At 42.8% G+C, this 17,948-nt stretch overlaps 1 protein-coding gene across 1 annotated transcript; it reads right to left on the bottom strand.

Annotated features, from left to right (window-relative positions):
- Nucleotides 1-374: 374 nt before the first annotated feature.
- SYF2 (SYF2 pre-mRNA splicing factor) lies at nucleotides 375-17,304 on the bottom strand. Its single transcript, XM_036742565.1, has 7 exons — nucleotides 17,244-17,304; nucleotides 16,976-17,107; nucleotides 8,341-8,466; nucleotides 6,692-6,809; nucleotides 4,724-4,814; nucleotides 3,581-3,679; nucleotides 375-925 (listed from the first exon to the last, which is right to left on the bottom strand). The coding sequence occupies exons 1-7, from the start codon at nucleotides 17,265-17,267 to the stop codon at nucleotides 760-762; spliced, it is 756 nt and encodes a 251-aa protein (XP_036598460.1). The 5' UTR covers nucleotides 17,268-17,304; the 3' UTR covers nucleotides 375-759.
- Between the last annotated feature and the right edge of the window lie 644 nt (nucleotides 17,305-17,948).

Genomic DNA, 17,948 nt, shown 5'->3' with positions numbered 1-17,948 from the left:
TAGAAGTGATTTTTACTTAGCAGCCTTTAAACTCCTATGCTTGATATATTCACAAATGTGAAGAAAACAATTTCGAACTATTAGCTCAATATGAGCTAAAACCCAGACAAGGTATACAGCCTTAACTGCTAAAAGGGTCACTGAGACATATGTTTGCAAACAGTAATACAACACAAATGTTCTGCCAAAATAATCGTTCTAGGTGTTGCAGCAAAGGCTAGACGACCACTAGGCACTGGTTTAGGTACAGGGTGGAGGAAGGAGATAGCCTCCAGGTCTCTTCTAACTCAAATCCTATGATTCACATAAGCCCAGGGAAGAGGCAGTTGACACTGACACCCCCACCCCTAATAACTCACAACTCATAAAAGAAAACGACTCTGATGTAGCACTTTATATATAAGTTTACAAAACATCATATATACATTCTCATTTTAGCCCTTCAACAGCCCTACGAGGTAGGAACTAGTTCATTATCCCCATTTACAACTGAAAATATAGGCTTAAATGATTTTGTCCATGGTTTCCTAGCCTGGTAAATATCAGAGATGGGGAAAGTTTCCTTACTAAGATTGGTTAAATCTTTACAAGTTGCAGTTTTCCTAAAATAGCATTACTTTGAAGTAAGAAAATACACAAACTTATAAATGCATCTGAGTGTTAAATACAAGAGTATAAATCCTCATTTATGTGTACAGTTCACTGGTAGCAATTTACCCGAAGGCTCGATTTACTATCATGTTCAACATTTCCTGAAGTTTAGACAGCTGTTCCTCTCTCCAAATTCTGTTTGATTTCAGCTGTATATTTTCCATAGAATCTCTCTGCTTTCTTGTTGAATTTGGCATTTCTTTCATTAATGTAGTCAATATCAGAGTCATCGTTATAAGGACGTCGCCGACTGTACTTTTCTCGTTTCTCAATTCTGAAAAACAGGTTTTTAAAAAAATTAAACTTTTAGGTCTTCTGGAAATGAAAATGACTAACGATCAAAGTAAAGGATAAACTTAGAACTGGCTACAATCTCCCACATTTTGAACCCCTGGCAAACCAGTTTAGCTCAACGTTCCTCTCAAATACTGCCCCCCGCTTATTTTGCCTTCCCAAGCCTCGGCTCTGGATCACTCCTATTATGTATTGTCTTTGCTTCTACTCATGAATGAAGCTGGAGGAAATCATGAAATTGTGCCAAATGGGTCAACTTACATACTTTTATTTTACATCATTTCAACTGGGCCTAATCAATTCACTATGCCACCCACAGTGGCTTTTCTAAACCTTTTCATCTTTCCTCAAACATCTCACCCCAGGTGAGAAACCTGCCTCATATGAGGCCTTTTACTGAGAGCTCCTTTCCCCCTCGTCTCACACACTACATCTCTACCTGTCTCGCACAATGATGTGTGGTCCTTCTTGCCAAGGATAGTCCCCCCACGTGCCCAAGTGATGCTATTCTATCTCATTCTCTCCAAACAAACTGCCTCTATTATCCCAGCTCTCACAAATGTTCAATTTCTCCCAGTGCACTGGCTGCTTCCCTGCTGTCTAATATGTTTGTCCCCTCCCCCAATCCCTCACTTGGTCCATCCATCTCTGCTATCCTTCCATATCATGCCCTGTCAAGGTTAAACTCTTTGAGAAGGCCTTCTATGATCAGTGCCTCTCCTTAACTCTGCATTCTAGCTTTTGACTTCATTCCACCGAAAATGCTCTTTCCAAAGTAACCAGTGATCTCTCAATCACCAAACCTAATGGTCTTTTCTCAATCCTCATTCTTCTTGATCTTTGCAGCCTCTGAAACTGTCAAACCACCCTCTTCTCCTTGATATTCTCCTTCAGATATTCTATCTGAACAGTCCTTCTTAGATTCCTTTCCAGGATCCTCACAAAGGCCCAGAGTTAGCACTTACTAAAGTGTTCCCCAAGGCTCTGTCCTGGGCCCTCTTCTCCCTCTGTGCTATTTTGCTTGGTGATCTCATCTGCTCCCATGGATTCAATTATTAACTATGCGGACGATTCTCAGATTCATTTGTCTAATCCTAATCTCCCCCAATCTCCAAATACCTACTGGACATTTTGAACTAGATGTCCCACAGATATCTTAAACTGAACATATATAAAGGTGAACTGGTTACCTCTCTCCTTCAAAACCTTCCCTTCACCCCCTCCTAACTTCTCTATTACTGTTCAAGGTTATCACCATCCTCTCAATCTCTGAGGTTCAAAACCTGAGGGTTTGCTTCGACTCCTGATCCTCCACTATTCCCTGGCTCCCCTCCCCCAATCCAATCTCCAGAACACATCCTCTTCTCCCCTGACACTGCCCCACCCTGGAGCAAGCCTTCATCACCTCACATCTGGACTACTGCAAAAGCTGCTGGTGGCTGTGCCTGCCACAAATCTCTCCCCTCTACAATCCCGCTTAGCTGTCAAATTCATCTTCCTAAAATTATTGCCAATTCAGTAAGCTCCAGTGGCTCCCTATTAACTCCAGGATTAAATGTACAATCCTGTTTGGCTTTTAAAGTACTTAATTTAAAGCCTGGTCCTCTCATCATCCAGTCATCTTCTACGTTACTCCCCTACATTAGCCTCTGGCCTCCCTGACATTCCTTTCTCTCCTGACTTGGGGCATATTCACTGCCTGAGAGTTTCTTCTTCTTCATCATTGCCCCCTGGCATCCTTCAGTTGCAGCTAACCTCCTAAGAAGTGAAGCTCCTCTCCTGATCCCCATTAATGCTACTGCCTACCCCCAATTCCCCCTCGTGCATATCTTGCTTGTACACTGCTGCTCCCCTATCAATCTTTGAGAACAGGTACAGTTTTTTGCCTTTTCCTCTCCAGTGCTTAGCACAGTGCCCAGCATATGTTGATTAATAAACGCTTGATTGACTTCAAGGATCAACTACTCCAACCCCTACAACCTCTCAAATTAAATGTCCACTGACCCTAGTGCAGAGAAAAAAGAATCCTTTGCTCAATACTCTATTTCTTTTCTCCTTTACTAGACTACTAAACTCCACAGGAGGCCCTGGAAAATATCTTGTTCAGGGGAATCTTCATTCCCAATCCCTTCTGATAATGTCCTCTTAACAACTACTTATGTGTATTCAATTAAGCAATGTAAATAACCCAAATACAACATGCACTGTGATGTTACAAAGTAAAAATGGGTATCATTTAATTCAGAACTTACTCTTTTAATGACTAACAGTTTCATCAATACTCTGCTTTGATTTTTTAAAATACTACTGAAATCCAACTTCATAATAATCTCTTCGTAACACTTCACAGAAGTGACAAGTTCAAAATTAATTGTTCTACGAGAAATCTGTATATGACATGCAAAGTCAAGAGATACAAAGATTCTCGGCATGTTAGGTAGACGGCAGTATTTATAGGAGGATATGGACAACAGTTTCGGGATTGCAGTCTGCACCACTGAAAGAAACAACTGCCTCTATGAGATCAGAAATGCATTGATATAATAAACAAGTTAAGACACTGTAAGAATTCAGGGTGACTTCTGGTTGTCTGAACGAAAACTGCCAAACTCCAAGGATTGTGTTAAGCACTTACTGTTTTTCTAGATCTATAACCATCCTATCAATTTCCTCTGTAGAAGGTACATGTGTTCCATGAAGAAGACTATTGGATGTTGGGTAGAATTCTTCTCCACTGCAAGAAATCAAAATCATAACATCAAGAACACATATTTTGTCACAAATGTTGAGCAATGGGAATAAAAAGATTTACTCTGAAGCACTAAATTTAGTATTTATTAGAATCCCTAAGAATGTTAAACCTTGAGAGGCCTTTAGAGACCATTTATCCCAAGACTCCTCACTGGGACCTAAGGACATCCTCTGGGGGTGTGCAGCACTAGGGACAGACAGTGTATTGGTAAGCAAAATGGGCTCCTTAGCACTTAGTTCAACAAGTGATTGAAGAGTTTGGCTTTTGTTCCATTTGAGTAATTCAGTGTATTTCATTGAGCCTTACTAGGTGCTAAGCCCCAGGCCCAAACCCCTATTAGGTGTGGAACCTATGTGGGTGTGGATTGATGACTGGGGTGGAGCCCAAGGTGGGGCTGGCTAAGGGGAGGTGTTAACTCCAGAGCCATGCCCTATTAGGTGTTAACCTAATCTATGTGGATGTGAACCTGCCAGGGTCCTAAGGGGAGGAGCCAACTCAAGAACCAATCACCAGAGCCTAAGCTCTGGTCATTCAGACAATGTTTGATGATGTGGATAAGAAGTGAGGACAGAGCCATTTGTGCAGGGCTCTCGAGATGGTGTTGATGAGGAGACTCCAGCAGCTGTAGCTAAGGAGCCCTCCAGCTTGTAAACCCGGATGCTGAGACTTTGTTGAACTCTGGTAACTATGTATTGGGATTTGAATCAGACAAGGTCTGTCTGTTGATGTTTGTAATTTGTTTGTATTTTGTTCTGAATTTCAGGGTGCTGGATTTTTCCTCTGAACTAAGTGAATAATATTTGTGTGCTGAATTAAAGTAAGCTTGTCAACCCCTTCACCTTGCTTTCCTCAGTTAAGCAGATCAAAAAAACCTGTGCTGTTGGCAGCTTTCTGGGTGCTGGCTGTGGGTGGATCTTATACCCCCACAGAAGCTGCTAGCCAGATTATTGAAACAGAAGTGGAGTCAATGGTGTTTATCTTAGGAGAGGAAATAAAGTCTGATCGATCCTGGGTCCCAGTACTTACTGTTTTTCTCTCAGTTTTTCATATGTTTCCATATCAGGTTTGATCTGCTTGGTCAACCGATGATACTGGCGTAACTGAGCAGCTGCATAGTCTTTAAAATAAAATGGGAAGTTGTTTGGTTATGGAGATGGTAAGTATTCATTTCTCAGTCCGAGTCCTGAGGTAACAATAGAGTGCAGATCAATGGGGTAAGGGCTCCGTTCACCAGTTCAGATGGCAACCCTACCACACCCTAGGAAATTAGCTTCATCAGTTGCTTTGACCAAAAAATACCCATAACTTAGTGGCCAACATGCCTCTGAGGGCACACGTAGGAGCGGTGGATAGAAACTGCACAGAGGCACATTTTGGCTGGATGTGAGAAAAAAGCTTTTTAAGGACTTGAGCTACCCCCAAATGGAATGGGCTGCCTGGAAAGGTTAGGAGGCAGGGTTTCCCATGGCCAGAAGTCTTCAAGCAAAGACTACTTCAAGCACGGGCCTGGTACATGGCATATGCATAATAAATGCTTTTTGGTTTACTAAATGATCAGATGACTCCTTGTGTTGGGTATACTGTAGAGGGTTTTTTTTTGTTCAGGTATAAGCTGGACTAGATGGACTCAGATCCCTTCCAAATCTGAGACTGTCTGAAGTTTGCAGGTCCACAGAAGAAACGGGGTGGCTGGGGAGAATGGCTAGTTTGGTTTTCAAAAATACAGCAAACAGCAGAGAAGTTACATGAGATAAACCCTTATTTCTGCTCAGGCCATAGCGTGTTTCCTTGACCCTCTCTGTGGAGCTTTGGAGACCATGCCTACAAAATTCTTCTAACTGTTAACACTTAACCCCTTGGCTCTTGTTACCCTGCCAGTTCTGGTTTGACCAGTATTGTGGCATGGCAAAGCACTCCAGTCACTTTTATGGATGAAGAGCTGTCTCTTACCAGCCCTGTTCACCGATAATTCGATTGAAGAACTACAGAAAGGCCAAAAGGAGCTGGCCTGGCCAATGAGTTCTGCACTCCTCTAGGCTGGTCCTCAGGCACAGGCTGATATCTGAAACCTTCACAGACTGGCAGAAGTCAAACAACTTGAACTCTGCTAGAATCAAACCAAGCTCACCTCCATGCCATAAAGACAACTTTAGGTGGGTGGGGTGAGAGCAGACATGGTTATCACTGATCAAGTCAAAACCCCAAGCTTTCCTGTAAGAGATGTCTGAGAATGACAGGATGCCGGATACTGTCCCTGTCCTTAGGAAACTGATGATATAAGCTTTAACAAAGTTTTGGCCACGGAGCAAAAAACAGCCATCTATCTATTAACAGCCTGTCCCCCACATCCAAACCAGGATATGATGGCTCTTGGATGCATAAATGGTGGCATTTCTGACAGCGGGCAGAATTACATTTTAGTTATTACACAAGACTTTTCAATGATCCCAAGCTGTTTTTAGACAGACAGACACAGACACAGACACACACACTCTTTTCAACAGCAATGTTCTTCTGGTTATCCTATGAACACACCTCTATCTAAAAAAATCAAAATTATAGGTGACCCAAAGGCGAGCAGAGAGACAGCTGGTAAGAGTAAACAGGCAGTGGCATGTTACCAAAGATGACCCACATGAGAGGTAGTGAAAAAGGCATCACTGAGGAAGGAAGGGTCTGCCTGACAAGAGAAGTGGGTAGGCTATGTGGTGACAACAAAGGACAGGCTCCATGCTGTGAAATGAGAAGAGCTCTGGTGGACGCTCCAAACAAGCTGGTCAGATCCTTTACAGAGGATCTGTAGGAGAACATGATGAGTAGGCAGGATAGGCTGTAAGCTTCACAGGCACGTGTGGGCTTAGCATGAAAGCATTCTCCTGACACTATAAGCTTTTGTTGATTTACTCTTTGAAGGTCTAGACTGCTGAGGAGGTGCCTCACGCTGAATCACTGGACGTCTTTTTAAAGCAAACCTATTCAGTGAGAAGGATTTACCTGAAAAGCCCAGATCTGGGTTTTTCCTCTTCTTTTTTCTCTCCCATCTTTCTGCATCTTCAGCACTGATCTCTAATAGTTTCACTCGTTCATAGTCTTCCCCCCTTGCGGCACATTCCTAAAAGATCAAAGTTCTTTTTAAAAATAATAGCTGAATTTGTATCTTTGTGTGACACTTTCAGCTACCAAAGGCTTCCCACATGATATTAAATCAAAGGAACAGAGACTGAGAGCGAGGAGGGACCTCAAAGACTATGAAGTCCAACTCCCTTGCTTGACAGATGAGGAACCGAGATCAAGAGACACAGTGACCTGCCCAGGGTCACACAGTTAAGAAGTATCTGAGGTGGAATTTGATCTCAGGTTTTCCTGGCTCCAGGGCAGCTAGGTGGTACAGTGGATAAAGTGCCAAGCCTGGAGGTAGGAAGACTCCTCTTCATGAGTTCGAATCTGGCCTCAGACACTTACTAGCTGTGTGACCCTGGGCAAGTCACTTCTTCCCATTTGCCTCAGTTTCCTCATCTGTAAAATGAGGTGGAGAAGGAAATGGCAAACCACTCCAGTGTCTTCGCCAAATGGGATCATGAAGAGTCGGACATGACTTAAAAAAAAAAGACCTTCCTGAATCCAGATCCACCACATCACACTGCCTCTCCATAGGGCATTCTGCACACGAGGCACCTGAAGCCCAGAGAGGTGAGCCAACGTTACAGTGTTACTGAAGGATGCTGAGGGGACTTAAACCTAGGTTTTCCAGGGGTTCAGTTACTCTCTTTCCATGTCTCTTCTGAGCTCCAGTCTCATGTCACCAAGGCCTGCCGGACATTTTAAAGCAGATGTTCTTTAGTACCTGAGCATCCAACCTCTCCATAGCAGCCCCAAGCCTACTCTACTTCCAGACTTCACTCTCGCTGTGCAAGGACCACCATTCTTCCTCCCAGTTTTAAAACATCTGTGTTATCCTTAATGCTTCACTCTTCTTCAGACCACTCAGCTGCCAGAGACCCTGTTATCTCACCATTTCTCACATCCATTCCTAGCTTACTACGCAAACAACCACAGCTGTCTCCTATCATCTCCCACCTTCAAGCCTGTCCCCATTCCAGCATATCCTGCACAGATGTACCAAAGGGATTTTCTAAAGTGTAGGTCTAAATATGTGACTGACTTCTGCCACTCCAAGTCCCTCCCAGCTAAATATCTTATGATCCCATAACCCTGACTTGGGGTCCCAGTTTTTCTGTGTCTTAGGTGCTCTCTCTGTAAAACCAGAGTTAGATAAGATCACCTCTAAGTTTCTCTCCAGCTCTAAATCCTATGATTCAATGACCTGATTTAAAAAATAAATAATGACCTGAATACATTTCCACAGTGCTTTTTCACAGTAGGCAATGTTTTAAGATTTGAGGATCAGCTTTAAAAACAAGCCGGATTCCACGTAGAATCACAGGTTTAGAGTTGGCATCGACTGTGGAGATCACTTAGTGCAGCCATCTCATTTTACAGCTAAAGAAACTGAGGCTCAAAGAGGTTGTGAGTATCCCAACAGAGGAACCACCTGCTCAACCCCTGCCGCCTGACTCTGAATTCAGCACCCTCCCCATGGCACCATGCTCCCTCACCTTGAAGTACAGGATGGTCGTACTTACCTTCTTCTTTTCTTCGACTTGAAGTTCCCACTCCAAACGAGCCTTCTTAGCCTCCCAGTTTGCTGGCAGCTTGAGCCTTTTATCTTCCTCCACAACCTCCTGATGATTTAGCTTTCGGGCCTCATTCTAAAAACAGGAAAATAACATGTCGTCACCACAAAAGACTAGCATGGATAAATACCTGGAAGTTGAAAAATCAGGATGAACACAACAATGTGGGTCTCGAGTCTCAGGGCCCAGAACACCTCTGAAAAATCTCCCAGAGTCTCTTACTGACTGTTAAAAACCTGATGGATGGGGGGCAAGTTTTAGATGCAGACTATCTTTTCAAATGAATTTGCCAAATGGCTACTAAAAGCTAGATGCAGATAAATAGGAAAAAAAAGAAACAGACCCAGTATTAGTCTAGTGGAAAGAATAGATTTGGAGTTGAAAGAGGATTAAATAGGTCATCTAGTTCAACACCTTCATTTTACATTTCAGATGAAGAAACTGAGGCTCAAAAAGGTTCTCAGTGACTTGTTTAAGGTCACACAAGCACTAAGAAGCTGAGCTAGGAATTAAAAACTGGACATGAAATCAGGCGACCTGTGTTTGAATTCCACTCTGATATTAGTTATGTGTCCCTAGGCAATTTACGTGATGTCTATCTCAGTTTCTTCACCTGAAAAATGAGGATAATGTTTCACACTTTATCTTTAAGGATGCTTGAGGGGAAAATGCTTTGGAAACCTAGAAAAATAAAACAAGTCAAGTTGTCAAAGCATATGAACAAATTGTTCTCAAGAGAACCACTATTAATATCCACATGGAGGAATGTTTCAGATCACTAAAAGTAGTAAGAGAAATGACCATCCAAATTCAGTGAACTTTCTTGTTATTCTCAAGTGCATATCCAATCCCCTGCCATCCTTCCAATGACCTGCCACCCTTCCAGTTAGCAAGGACCATGGCTCTTTACTCTCACTCACCCCACACAGCCAACCAGCTGCCCGATTTTGTTGTTTCTATTTCCACATTTCTGAAATGGATGTCCTCCTCTCCTTCCACATCAATCCCCCTCATTTAAGCTAACAGGCCCATTCTCCTGGATGACTACAGAAGCTTCTTCTTTGGTTTCCCTGCCTCCAGCCTCTCCTAACTCCAATCCACCAACCATATAGCTACTGAAATGATTTTCCTACAGTGAAGGTCTCATACCCCTTTCTAAATAAATTCCAGTGGCTGGCTCCTTATTACATCTAGGATCAAATCGAAACTCCCATTTGGCATTCAATTCTCTTGACAACTCAGGCCCTTCCAACCTTTCCATTCTTGTTACACAACACTCCTCCCTTGCAATCTATGTTTAGCCATACTGACTGACTTGCTGTTCCACCCACAACACTCCACATCCTCTCTCCATTCTAAATGCACCATCCGCTCACCTCTTTTGGCATCTGTGGTTTCTTTTAAGGCTCAGCTCAAGCAGGACCTTCTAGTGAAGTCCTTCCTAATTCTCTCAATTGCTAATATCTTCCATCAAAACATAAGGTCCTTGAAACTAGGGGCTGTAACATTTTGTTCTTTGTATACTGGCACGTGGTCAGCACTTATGAATGACTCATAAATTCCTAGAATTGCTCCCTTTCTCTCTGCTCAGTCTTCACTCTAGGTCAGGGCACAGTTCTCCGTAGTCACCTCTGGCCTGGACTACAGGAGTCTCTTGATTGGTTTCCTGGTCTCCCACCTCTCACTCTCTAAGCCATCCTCCATAGAGCAGTGATTTCCCCAAAGCACAGGCATGGCCAGGTGCCCTTTCTCAGTAAACTTCAATGGCATCTGGATTACTTCTAGGCTCAAACACAAACTCCTGTCTGGCATTTAAAGGCCTTTATGATTCATCTCCAGGTGACCTTTCCAACCTTATCTATCAGCCCCTTCATGCTCTTAAATAACTGGCTTTCTTGCTGTTCCTCAAACATGGCATTGCTTCATCTGCTCTCTGCACATTCGCACTGGCTGTCGCCTCCATCAGTTTAAAATGTCATCTCCTACATCAGGCATTTCCTAAGCCCCTGCCCCCCAGCTCTTAGTGCTTCCCAACAGCAGCCAAAAAATAATCTTTATATCAACTTGGTTTCCATGTCCATGCTCCTAAGACAGAAAAGGTAACTTTTCAGGCATGAACTATGACTTTAGTCTTGGTAGTCCTAATGCTGAGCACAGAGGAGGCAGGAAATAAAAGCTTGCTGATCGATGACTGCCAAATCTTGGTCACCAGTTCAGCACTGCCAGCTTCCTATGGGATTATCTCTGCTTGTATATCCACGGCACCTCAAACTCAATACAACCCAAAGGACCCTGATCTTCTATCCTGTGTACTTGCTCTTCTTTCTAGCTTCCCCATTAATATCAATGGTTTCACTATTCTTTTAATCATCTGGAACTGAAACCTGGATGTCACCACTAGAGACAATGTACTTACAGCCAGAAGGCCTTGGACTGGCATCCTGGCTGTGCCACTTACTATCTGTGTGACCTGAGCGAAGTCACTGAATCTTGCTGGCCCTTAGTAGCTTTATTTGAAAAGGAGGAAATACTTGCTCTACCTAGGCTAGGAGTTGTGAGAAAAATGTCTTGTAAACTTTTAGTTGTCACATAAATGTGAACTCTTGTTTTTCTTGGCTTCTTCCTTTCCTATATCACCCACTTTTTCCTTTTTTTTTCACTGAGAAAAAATCTGATTTTTCTCATTCATTCAACCACCATTTATTAAACGCTCACCTCGAGTGAAGAACACCTGAGGAAATACACAGAGAAGCAAGACGGGAGCTTGCAATCTAGCAAGGGCTCAGTGACCACCAAATATGCAATTCAATATAATGCACTGATAATCACACTACTGAAAAGTGGAAAATAATGAGAAGCACAGTAAGCTAGGATTCTTTCTGACAGTACACCACTGCCCAGCTCGGAAACTTTCAGTTGCTCCTCACTGAAGCCTCTTCCTCAGCATGTTTGTTATTCAAAGCTCAGTTCAATTTGGCCCCACCCCTCTCTATTCTCATGTCTAGCCTTGTCTATTATTTTTTAATTAATTTTTAGTTTTCAACATTCACTTCCATGAGATTTTGAGTTCCAAGTTTTCTCCCCATCCCTCCCCTCCCCACTCCCCAAGACAGCATGCAATCTGACATAGCCTCTACATATACATTCATATTAAACATATTTTCACATTAGTCATATAAACAAGAACTAGAACCAATGGGAGAAACCACGAGAAAGAAGGAACAAACAAAAGAAAAGAGCGAATAGTCTGCTTCAATCTGCGTTCAGACTCCATAGTTCTTTCTGTGGATGTGGATGGCATTTTCCATAATGAATCTTCTACATTGCTGAGAAGAGCTATGTCTATCAAAGTTGGTCATCTCACAATGTTTCTGTTACTATATACAGTGTTCTCCTGGTTCTGCTCCCCTCACTCACTATCAGTTCATATAAATCTTTCCAGGTTTTTCTGAAATCTGCCTGCTCATCATTTCTTATGGAATGATAGTATTCTATTACATTCATATACCACAACTTGTTTAGACATCCTTCAACTGATGGGCATCCCCTACAATTCCCAGTTCTTGGCCACCACAAAAAGAGCTGCTATCAATATTTTTGTACATGTGGGTCCTTTTCTTTATGATCTCTTTGGGATACAAACCTAGAAGTGGTATTGCTGGGTCAAAGGATGTGTAAATTTTTATAGCCCTTTGGGCATAGTTCCAAATTGCCCTCTAGAATGGTTGGATCAGTTCACAACTCCACCAACAGTGTATTAGTGTTTCAGTTTTCTCACATCTTCTCCAACATTTATCATTTTGTCACTTTAGCCAATCTGATAGGTGTGATGTGGTACCTCAGAGTTGTCTTGATTTGCATTTCTATAATCAATAGTGATTTAGAGCATTTTTTTATATGACTATAGATAGCTTTAACTTCTTCATCTGAAAACTGCCTGTTCATATGCTTTGACCATTCATCAATTGGGTAATGATTTGTATTCTTATAAATCTGACTCAGTTCTCTATATATTTGAGAAATGAGGCCTTTATCAGACACTGGTTATAAAAATTCTTCAATTTTCTGCTCCCCTTCTAATCTTGGTTGCATTGGCTTTGTTTGTGCAAAAGCTTTTCTATTTAATGTAATCAAAATTATCCATTTTGTATTTTATAACGTTCTCTATCTCCTGTTTGGTCATAAATTCCTCCATTCTCCATAAATCTGACAGGTAAACTATTCCTTGCTCTCCTGGTCTGCTTATAGTATCAGCCTTTATACCTAAATTGTGTACCCATTTTGACTTTATCTTGGTATATGGTGTCAGCCATTGGTCTATGCCCAGTTTCTGCCCTACTATTTTCCAGCTTTCCCAACAGTTTTTGTCAAATAGCGATTTCTTATCCCAGAAGCTGGAGTCTTTGTGTTTATGAAACAGGAGATTACCAAAGTCATTGACTACTGTGTACCTAAGTTATTCCACTGATCTACCACTCTATTTTTTAGTCAGTACCAAGTAGTTTTGATGATTGCTGCTTTATAATACAATTTAAGATCTGGTATGGCTAGGCCACCTTCCCCTGCATTTCTTTTCATCAATTCCCCTGATATTCTGGACCTTTTGTTCTTCCAGATAAATTCTGTTATTATTTTTTCTAGCTCTATAAAATAATTTTTTGGTAGTTTAATTGATATGGCACTAAACAAGTGAATTTAGGTAGAACTGTCATTTTTATTTTATTAGCTTGGTCTACCCACGAGCAACTGATGTTTTTCCAATTATTTAGATCTGACTTAATTTGTGTGGAAAGGGTTTTGTAATTGTGTTCACACAGTTCCTGGGTTTGTCTTCGCAGGTGGACTCCCAAATACCTTATAATGTCTACAGCAACTGTAAATGGAATTTTTCTTTTTATCTCTTGCTCTTGGGCTTTGTTAGGAATATACCGAAATGCTGATGATTTGTGTGGGTTTTATCATCCACTTTCAATCCGTTGTCAAGTGGGTGGATTTTGCTTTCACAAGACTTTTGCCTTTTGTCTTCTTCTATTCATTACTGATATTACCTTGGTTCAGTTCCTCTTGCGCTCTGGCCTGGCCAACTGCAATTACTTAATAGGTGTCTTGGCTTTCAGTCTCTCTCCCTTCACCCTGAACTCCACACCAATACAAAATCATCTTCTTAATGGGGAGATCTAATCACAAAGCTCAGCACCTCAACACCCCTCAGCTGATCCCTTCCCTTCACAGAATAAAATGTAAGCTACTAGTTATGTCTCTATGATGTGGCTCCAGCTTACCTTTCAAATCTTATTTTACAAAAGCTCAGAGTTGAAAGGGACCCAAGAGGCATCTAGTCCAAGCCTTTCCTGAACAAGCACCTCTGCTACACAATCCCCCACAAGCGTCCATTCACACCAACTCCTTTCATATGCTCTTTCCTTCAGCCAAACTAGTCTCAGAAAGCCCTAACTATGCACCTAAAAGCACTGTGCTAGATGCTGGAAATAGACAAATACAAATATTCTGCCCTCAAGAAACTTTTATATTCTACTTTGTGGACAAAACATATATACAAGTAAGTAAATACAAGGTCATCTGAGGAGAGGGGAGTGCATCTAACCAATAGGAGGATAAATAAGTTCTTTACAGAAGAGGTCATACCTGAGCTGAGTCTTAAGGGAAGATAAAGTCATTCTGAGAGGCTAAGATGAAGCATAGGGATCTATTTGTGCAATTTATATCGAGAGAGGCAGCAGATAAAATGAGGGGTTCAGGAAATAGCCAGTGGGCCAGATTCACTAGAATATCTAGTGTGGACTGAATGATGTAAAAGAAGAATGGAAAAACAGGTTGGAATCAGCCTGCAAAAGGCCTTGAACATCAGGGTGAAAGTTTCTATTTTATCCCAAAAGTAACAGATTTTTATTCTTAAAAGCAGGACATGACATAGTGAAACCTGTGGTTCAGAATGATTGCTCTGGCAAATGCCTGGAGGACTGGATGGAGCCTAGAGAGATAAAGCCCAATAAGGAGGCTACTTCTGGGACCATGCCCAAACCTTCTGCTACTGTACATTTCATTCACTAGAAGCCACTCACATCTCCACCTGGCAAAATTATTACTTTCCTTTGAGGCCCAGCTCAGGTGCCAGGACCTCTGGGAAGCTTTCAATGACTGCCCCATGGGATTCTCCGAATCCTGATGACCTCTCTGACTGAAATCTCCACTTAATAACCTAGCTTGTAAAATAGTGGATGGTTTACCTTTAGGTTTTAAGCTCTTTGAGAGGCTGGGTCATCTTTGTTTCCAAAGCAGAAGAGATGCAGTAGAGTCAGGAAGACCTAGGCTCAAATCCTACTTCTGACATACACGGGATTTGTAATCCAGAGGCAGTCACAATTTTGGGGGGCCTTAAGCAGCTTTCTGGGAATCTAAGCTGCAGAGAATTCCAACCTGAATTAGTATATGTAGTTCCTATCCCCATCCTAACCAAAGCACAAGATCTGGACCTGGCAGGCACTTAATGAATGCTTGCTGGCAAAGGAGTTTTGTCCTGATTCTTCTTTCAAAGCATGACTAATGTGGAAATTATGTTTAATATGATTGTACACGTATAGCCTAAGTCAGATTGAGTTCTGTCTTGGGGAGAGAGGAGGGAAGGGATGGGGAAAAAGTTTGGAACTCAAAATCTTATTGAAGTGAATATAGAAAAACAAAAATAAATTATAAAAAAATGCTTGTTGAATTAAGCCGAATGGACAAAGAATGGGGATATGTCCTCTTTCCCCATTAGACCCGAGTGACAATACTACCACTATACAGCTGTGTCATCTGAAACATGTCACTACCCCTCTCAGGGACTCAAGTTTCCTTATTTAAAATGAGAGTATGAACTAGATTTTATCTGTGGTCTCTCCTGGCTCTGGAACACCATTCAAAGGTCCTAGCTCTGATATTCAATGTTCTCAGGTCCCTCTCTAGGACTTAAGAGTCTATGACTCTCCCAGCTCTGACATTCCATTTTGTGAGCTCTCTTCCAGCTCTGACATCCCATTTCCTAAGGTCTCAAAAAGACTCAGTAGCTCCCTACTGCCTTTAGGATACAACACAATCTTTTTTTGTTTGACATTTAAAGTTCTTTTCAATCAGGCTTCAGCTTACCTTTCCAAGCTGACTATATATTTCCACTTTGAAGCCTCACTGGCCCCAGTGGCTCTTCCTCATACAATCATCTCCAGTCTCTGGGCCTCTACCCTTGCCACCCACCTTGCGCTACCCCGCCCCCATTAGAATTCACACTTCCTTCACATCCACCTCTTAGTCTTGGACAAGGAGACTAGATTTACACCTAAGCCTTATACCTTAGCCTGCTATATTTACACGTAAGCCTGTTAATTTAACCTTATTTTTTGCCCTATAATCAGCCATTTGTATGAGTATCAAATGAAGAAGGCACTATAGATGTTCCCTGACATTCTAAATTCTTTAAAGCACAATTCAGCTGCCAAACAAGCATCTATTAAACACCTACCATATGCCAGATGCTAAAAGACCTTTTCTTATTTCCCAGCACCTGGTGCCTCCCCCTCCTACACAAAGTTTATATTTTATATATTTGTAATTTATTTATATGCGGTACTTATTACAGGTGCTCACTACAACAAGAGGATGCTTATCACTGCAAAGGAAAGCAGGTGTTCCTTGTTAGCACAGCCATTTACACTAGCCTTCACAGGTCAACTCAATGGGCATTTGTTAATCATACGGTAACTGTTTTATCAGACAGGACAAAGAGAAGGTGACTACTTTTCTGAACTATCAAAGGCCTCTGACTTTTCTTTTGTAGTCATAAATCATTTGGGAAGGGAGCTATAAGGGAGACGTTTTGCTTTTAAGCTGTCTCTGCGGTACAAGATTTAGACTTCACACAGCCTTAAAAAGAAATGGTAAATACAAAATACGAAAAACAAAATGTAGTTACGGTGGCTCTTAACAGATGACCTTTAGCTCTCAAAAAAAAAAACCAAAAAACCAAACAAACCCTCTCTCAACAAAAGATAAGTCACTTAGCCTGTGTCAGCCTGTTTCTTCTTCTGTGGATCGAGGACAATGGGCACCCGACCTCACAGGGCGGTTGGATCAAATGAGGTAATACATAAGGCGCCATACAGACCTTAAAGAGCTATATAAATGCTAGTCATCATTACTAAGATCGCAGATTTGGAGTCTGAACGGCCCTCGGACACCATCCAGTCCACCCTCCTTCATTTGACAGAAGAGGAAACTGACGTTCGGAGAGGCTAAGTCTCAGGGAGGGAGGATTTGAAGCCAGGTCTTATCTCGTGGTATCTTCATAACAACGCCGCAATGGGGGTAACATCATCACCCCCGTTTCACAGAGCAGAAAACCAAGGCTGAGGGGCGTCCTACAGCCGTTACGTACCCGAGCTCCCCATCCCGCCGCTCGGCTGATAAAAGGCAGTCCTAGCCCCGACCTTCGGTGACAGCAGGAGCTCCGAGGCAGATCAGGGCCACGGCCCCTCCCCCCATCTCCCCGCAACCCCCCCCCCCGCCCCCATCACTGCGGGGCCCAACTTACCCTTTTCATGTGCAGCTCCCGGAACTTCCTTAATCTCTCCTCTCGCTTCTGGGCAGCCAGGGCCTCCGCCGCGGTCAGGGGCCGCTCCTCTTCCTCCTCCTCTTCCTCATCTTTGGGGGTCTGCCTGCGGGCCTGCACCGCGGAAGGGACAGTCAGCCAGACCCGTCTTCCCTCCGCGGAGACAGTCCCGCGCCCACGGCCTCCCCGCCACCCCGGGCTCCCCAACCCCCCTGGGCTCCCCAACCCTCTCATTCAGAGCTCCCACTACCTCAGCCTCCACTCCAGACGCCATGGCCGCAAATCTCTCTCCTCCGCTGCCGACTTCCGGTAAAAACAAGGAAATGACTTCTACAACATCCGGTCTAACGCTCTTCCGTCAGTGACGCATTTCCTGAAATGGGTGCCCGCCCCTGCTCGAGACTCCGCCCCCGACGCAAAGCTGTGCTAAGAAGAGAAAGCAGACAGGGGTGGGGAGGGGAAGAGCAGAGGACTTTGCGCAGGCGCAGAGGTAGTTGACGATACCCGAGGATGAGTGGGCAGGAAAGGTTCCTGGAGGAGAGGCGATTTGTAAGTTCATGGAGGAAAAATAAAGCATGTTAGAAAAAGATCCTAGACCCAGCTAAAAAATAAAAGTCACAGGATCGTAGAATGTCAGAGTAGGACGGGATCTCAGAACATAAAATGAATGAAAAAACATTAATTAAGCAATCGTATATCTTGTTTGTGCAGAGTTGTGTGCACGTTGTTTCCCTCATTAGAGTGTAAGTTCCTTGAGGGTAGGGATTGTTTTTTGTGTCCCTAACACTTAGCACAGTCCCTGGCACACAGTAGGAGCTTAATCAGTTTGCTTGTTAATCAGTTTATTGACCGTCAAGTGTGGTGCAAAAGCAAAGACAGTCCCTGCCCTCAAAGGAGCTTACCTTCTAATGGGGGAGACAACACATACAGGAGAATAGACAGGGAGACAGTATTT

The sequence above is a fragment of the Trichosurus vulpecula genome, chromosome 2 (genome assembly GCF_011100635.1).
Source record: "Trichosurus vulpecula isolate mTriVul1 chromosome 2, mTriVul1.pri, whole genome shotgun sequence".
Lineage (NCBI taxonomy): Eukaryota > Metazoa > Chordata > Mammalia > Diprotodontia > Phalangeridae > Trichosurus > Trichosurus vulpecula.
Note: the sequence above shows the minus strand (reverse complement) of the source record. Positions and strands in the feature narration are given on the sequence as shown.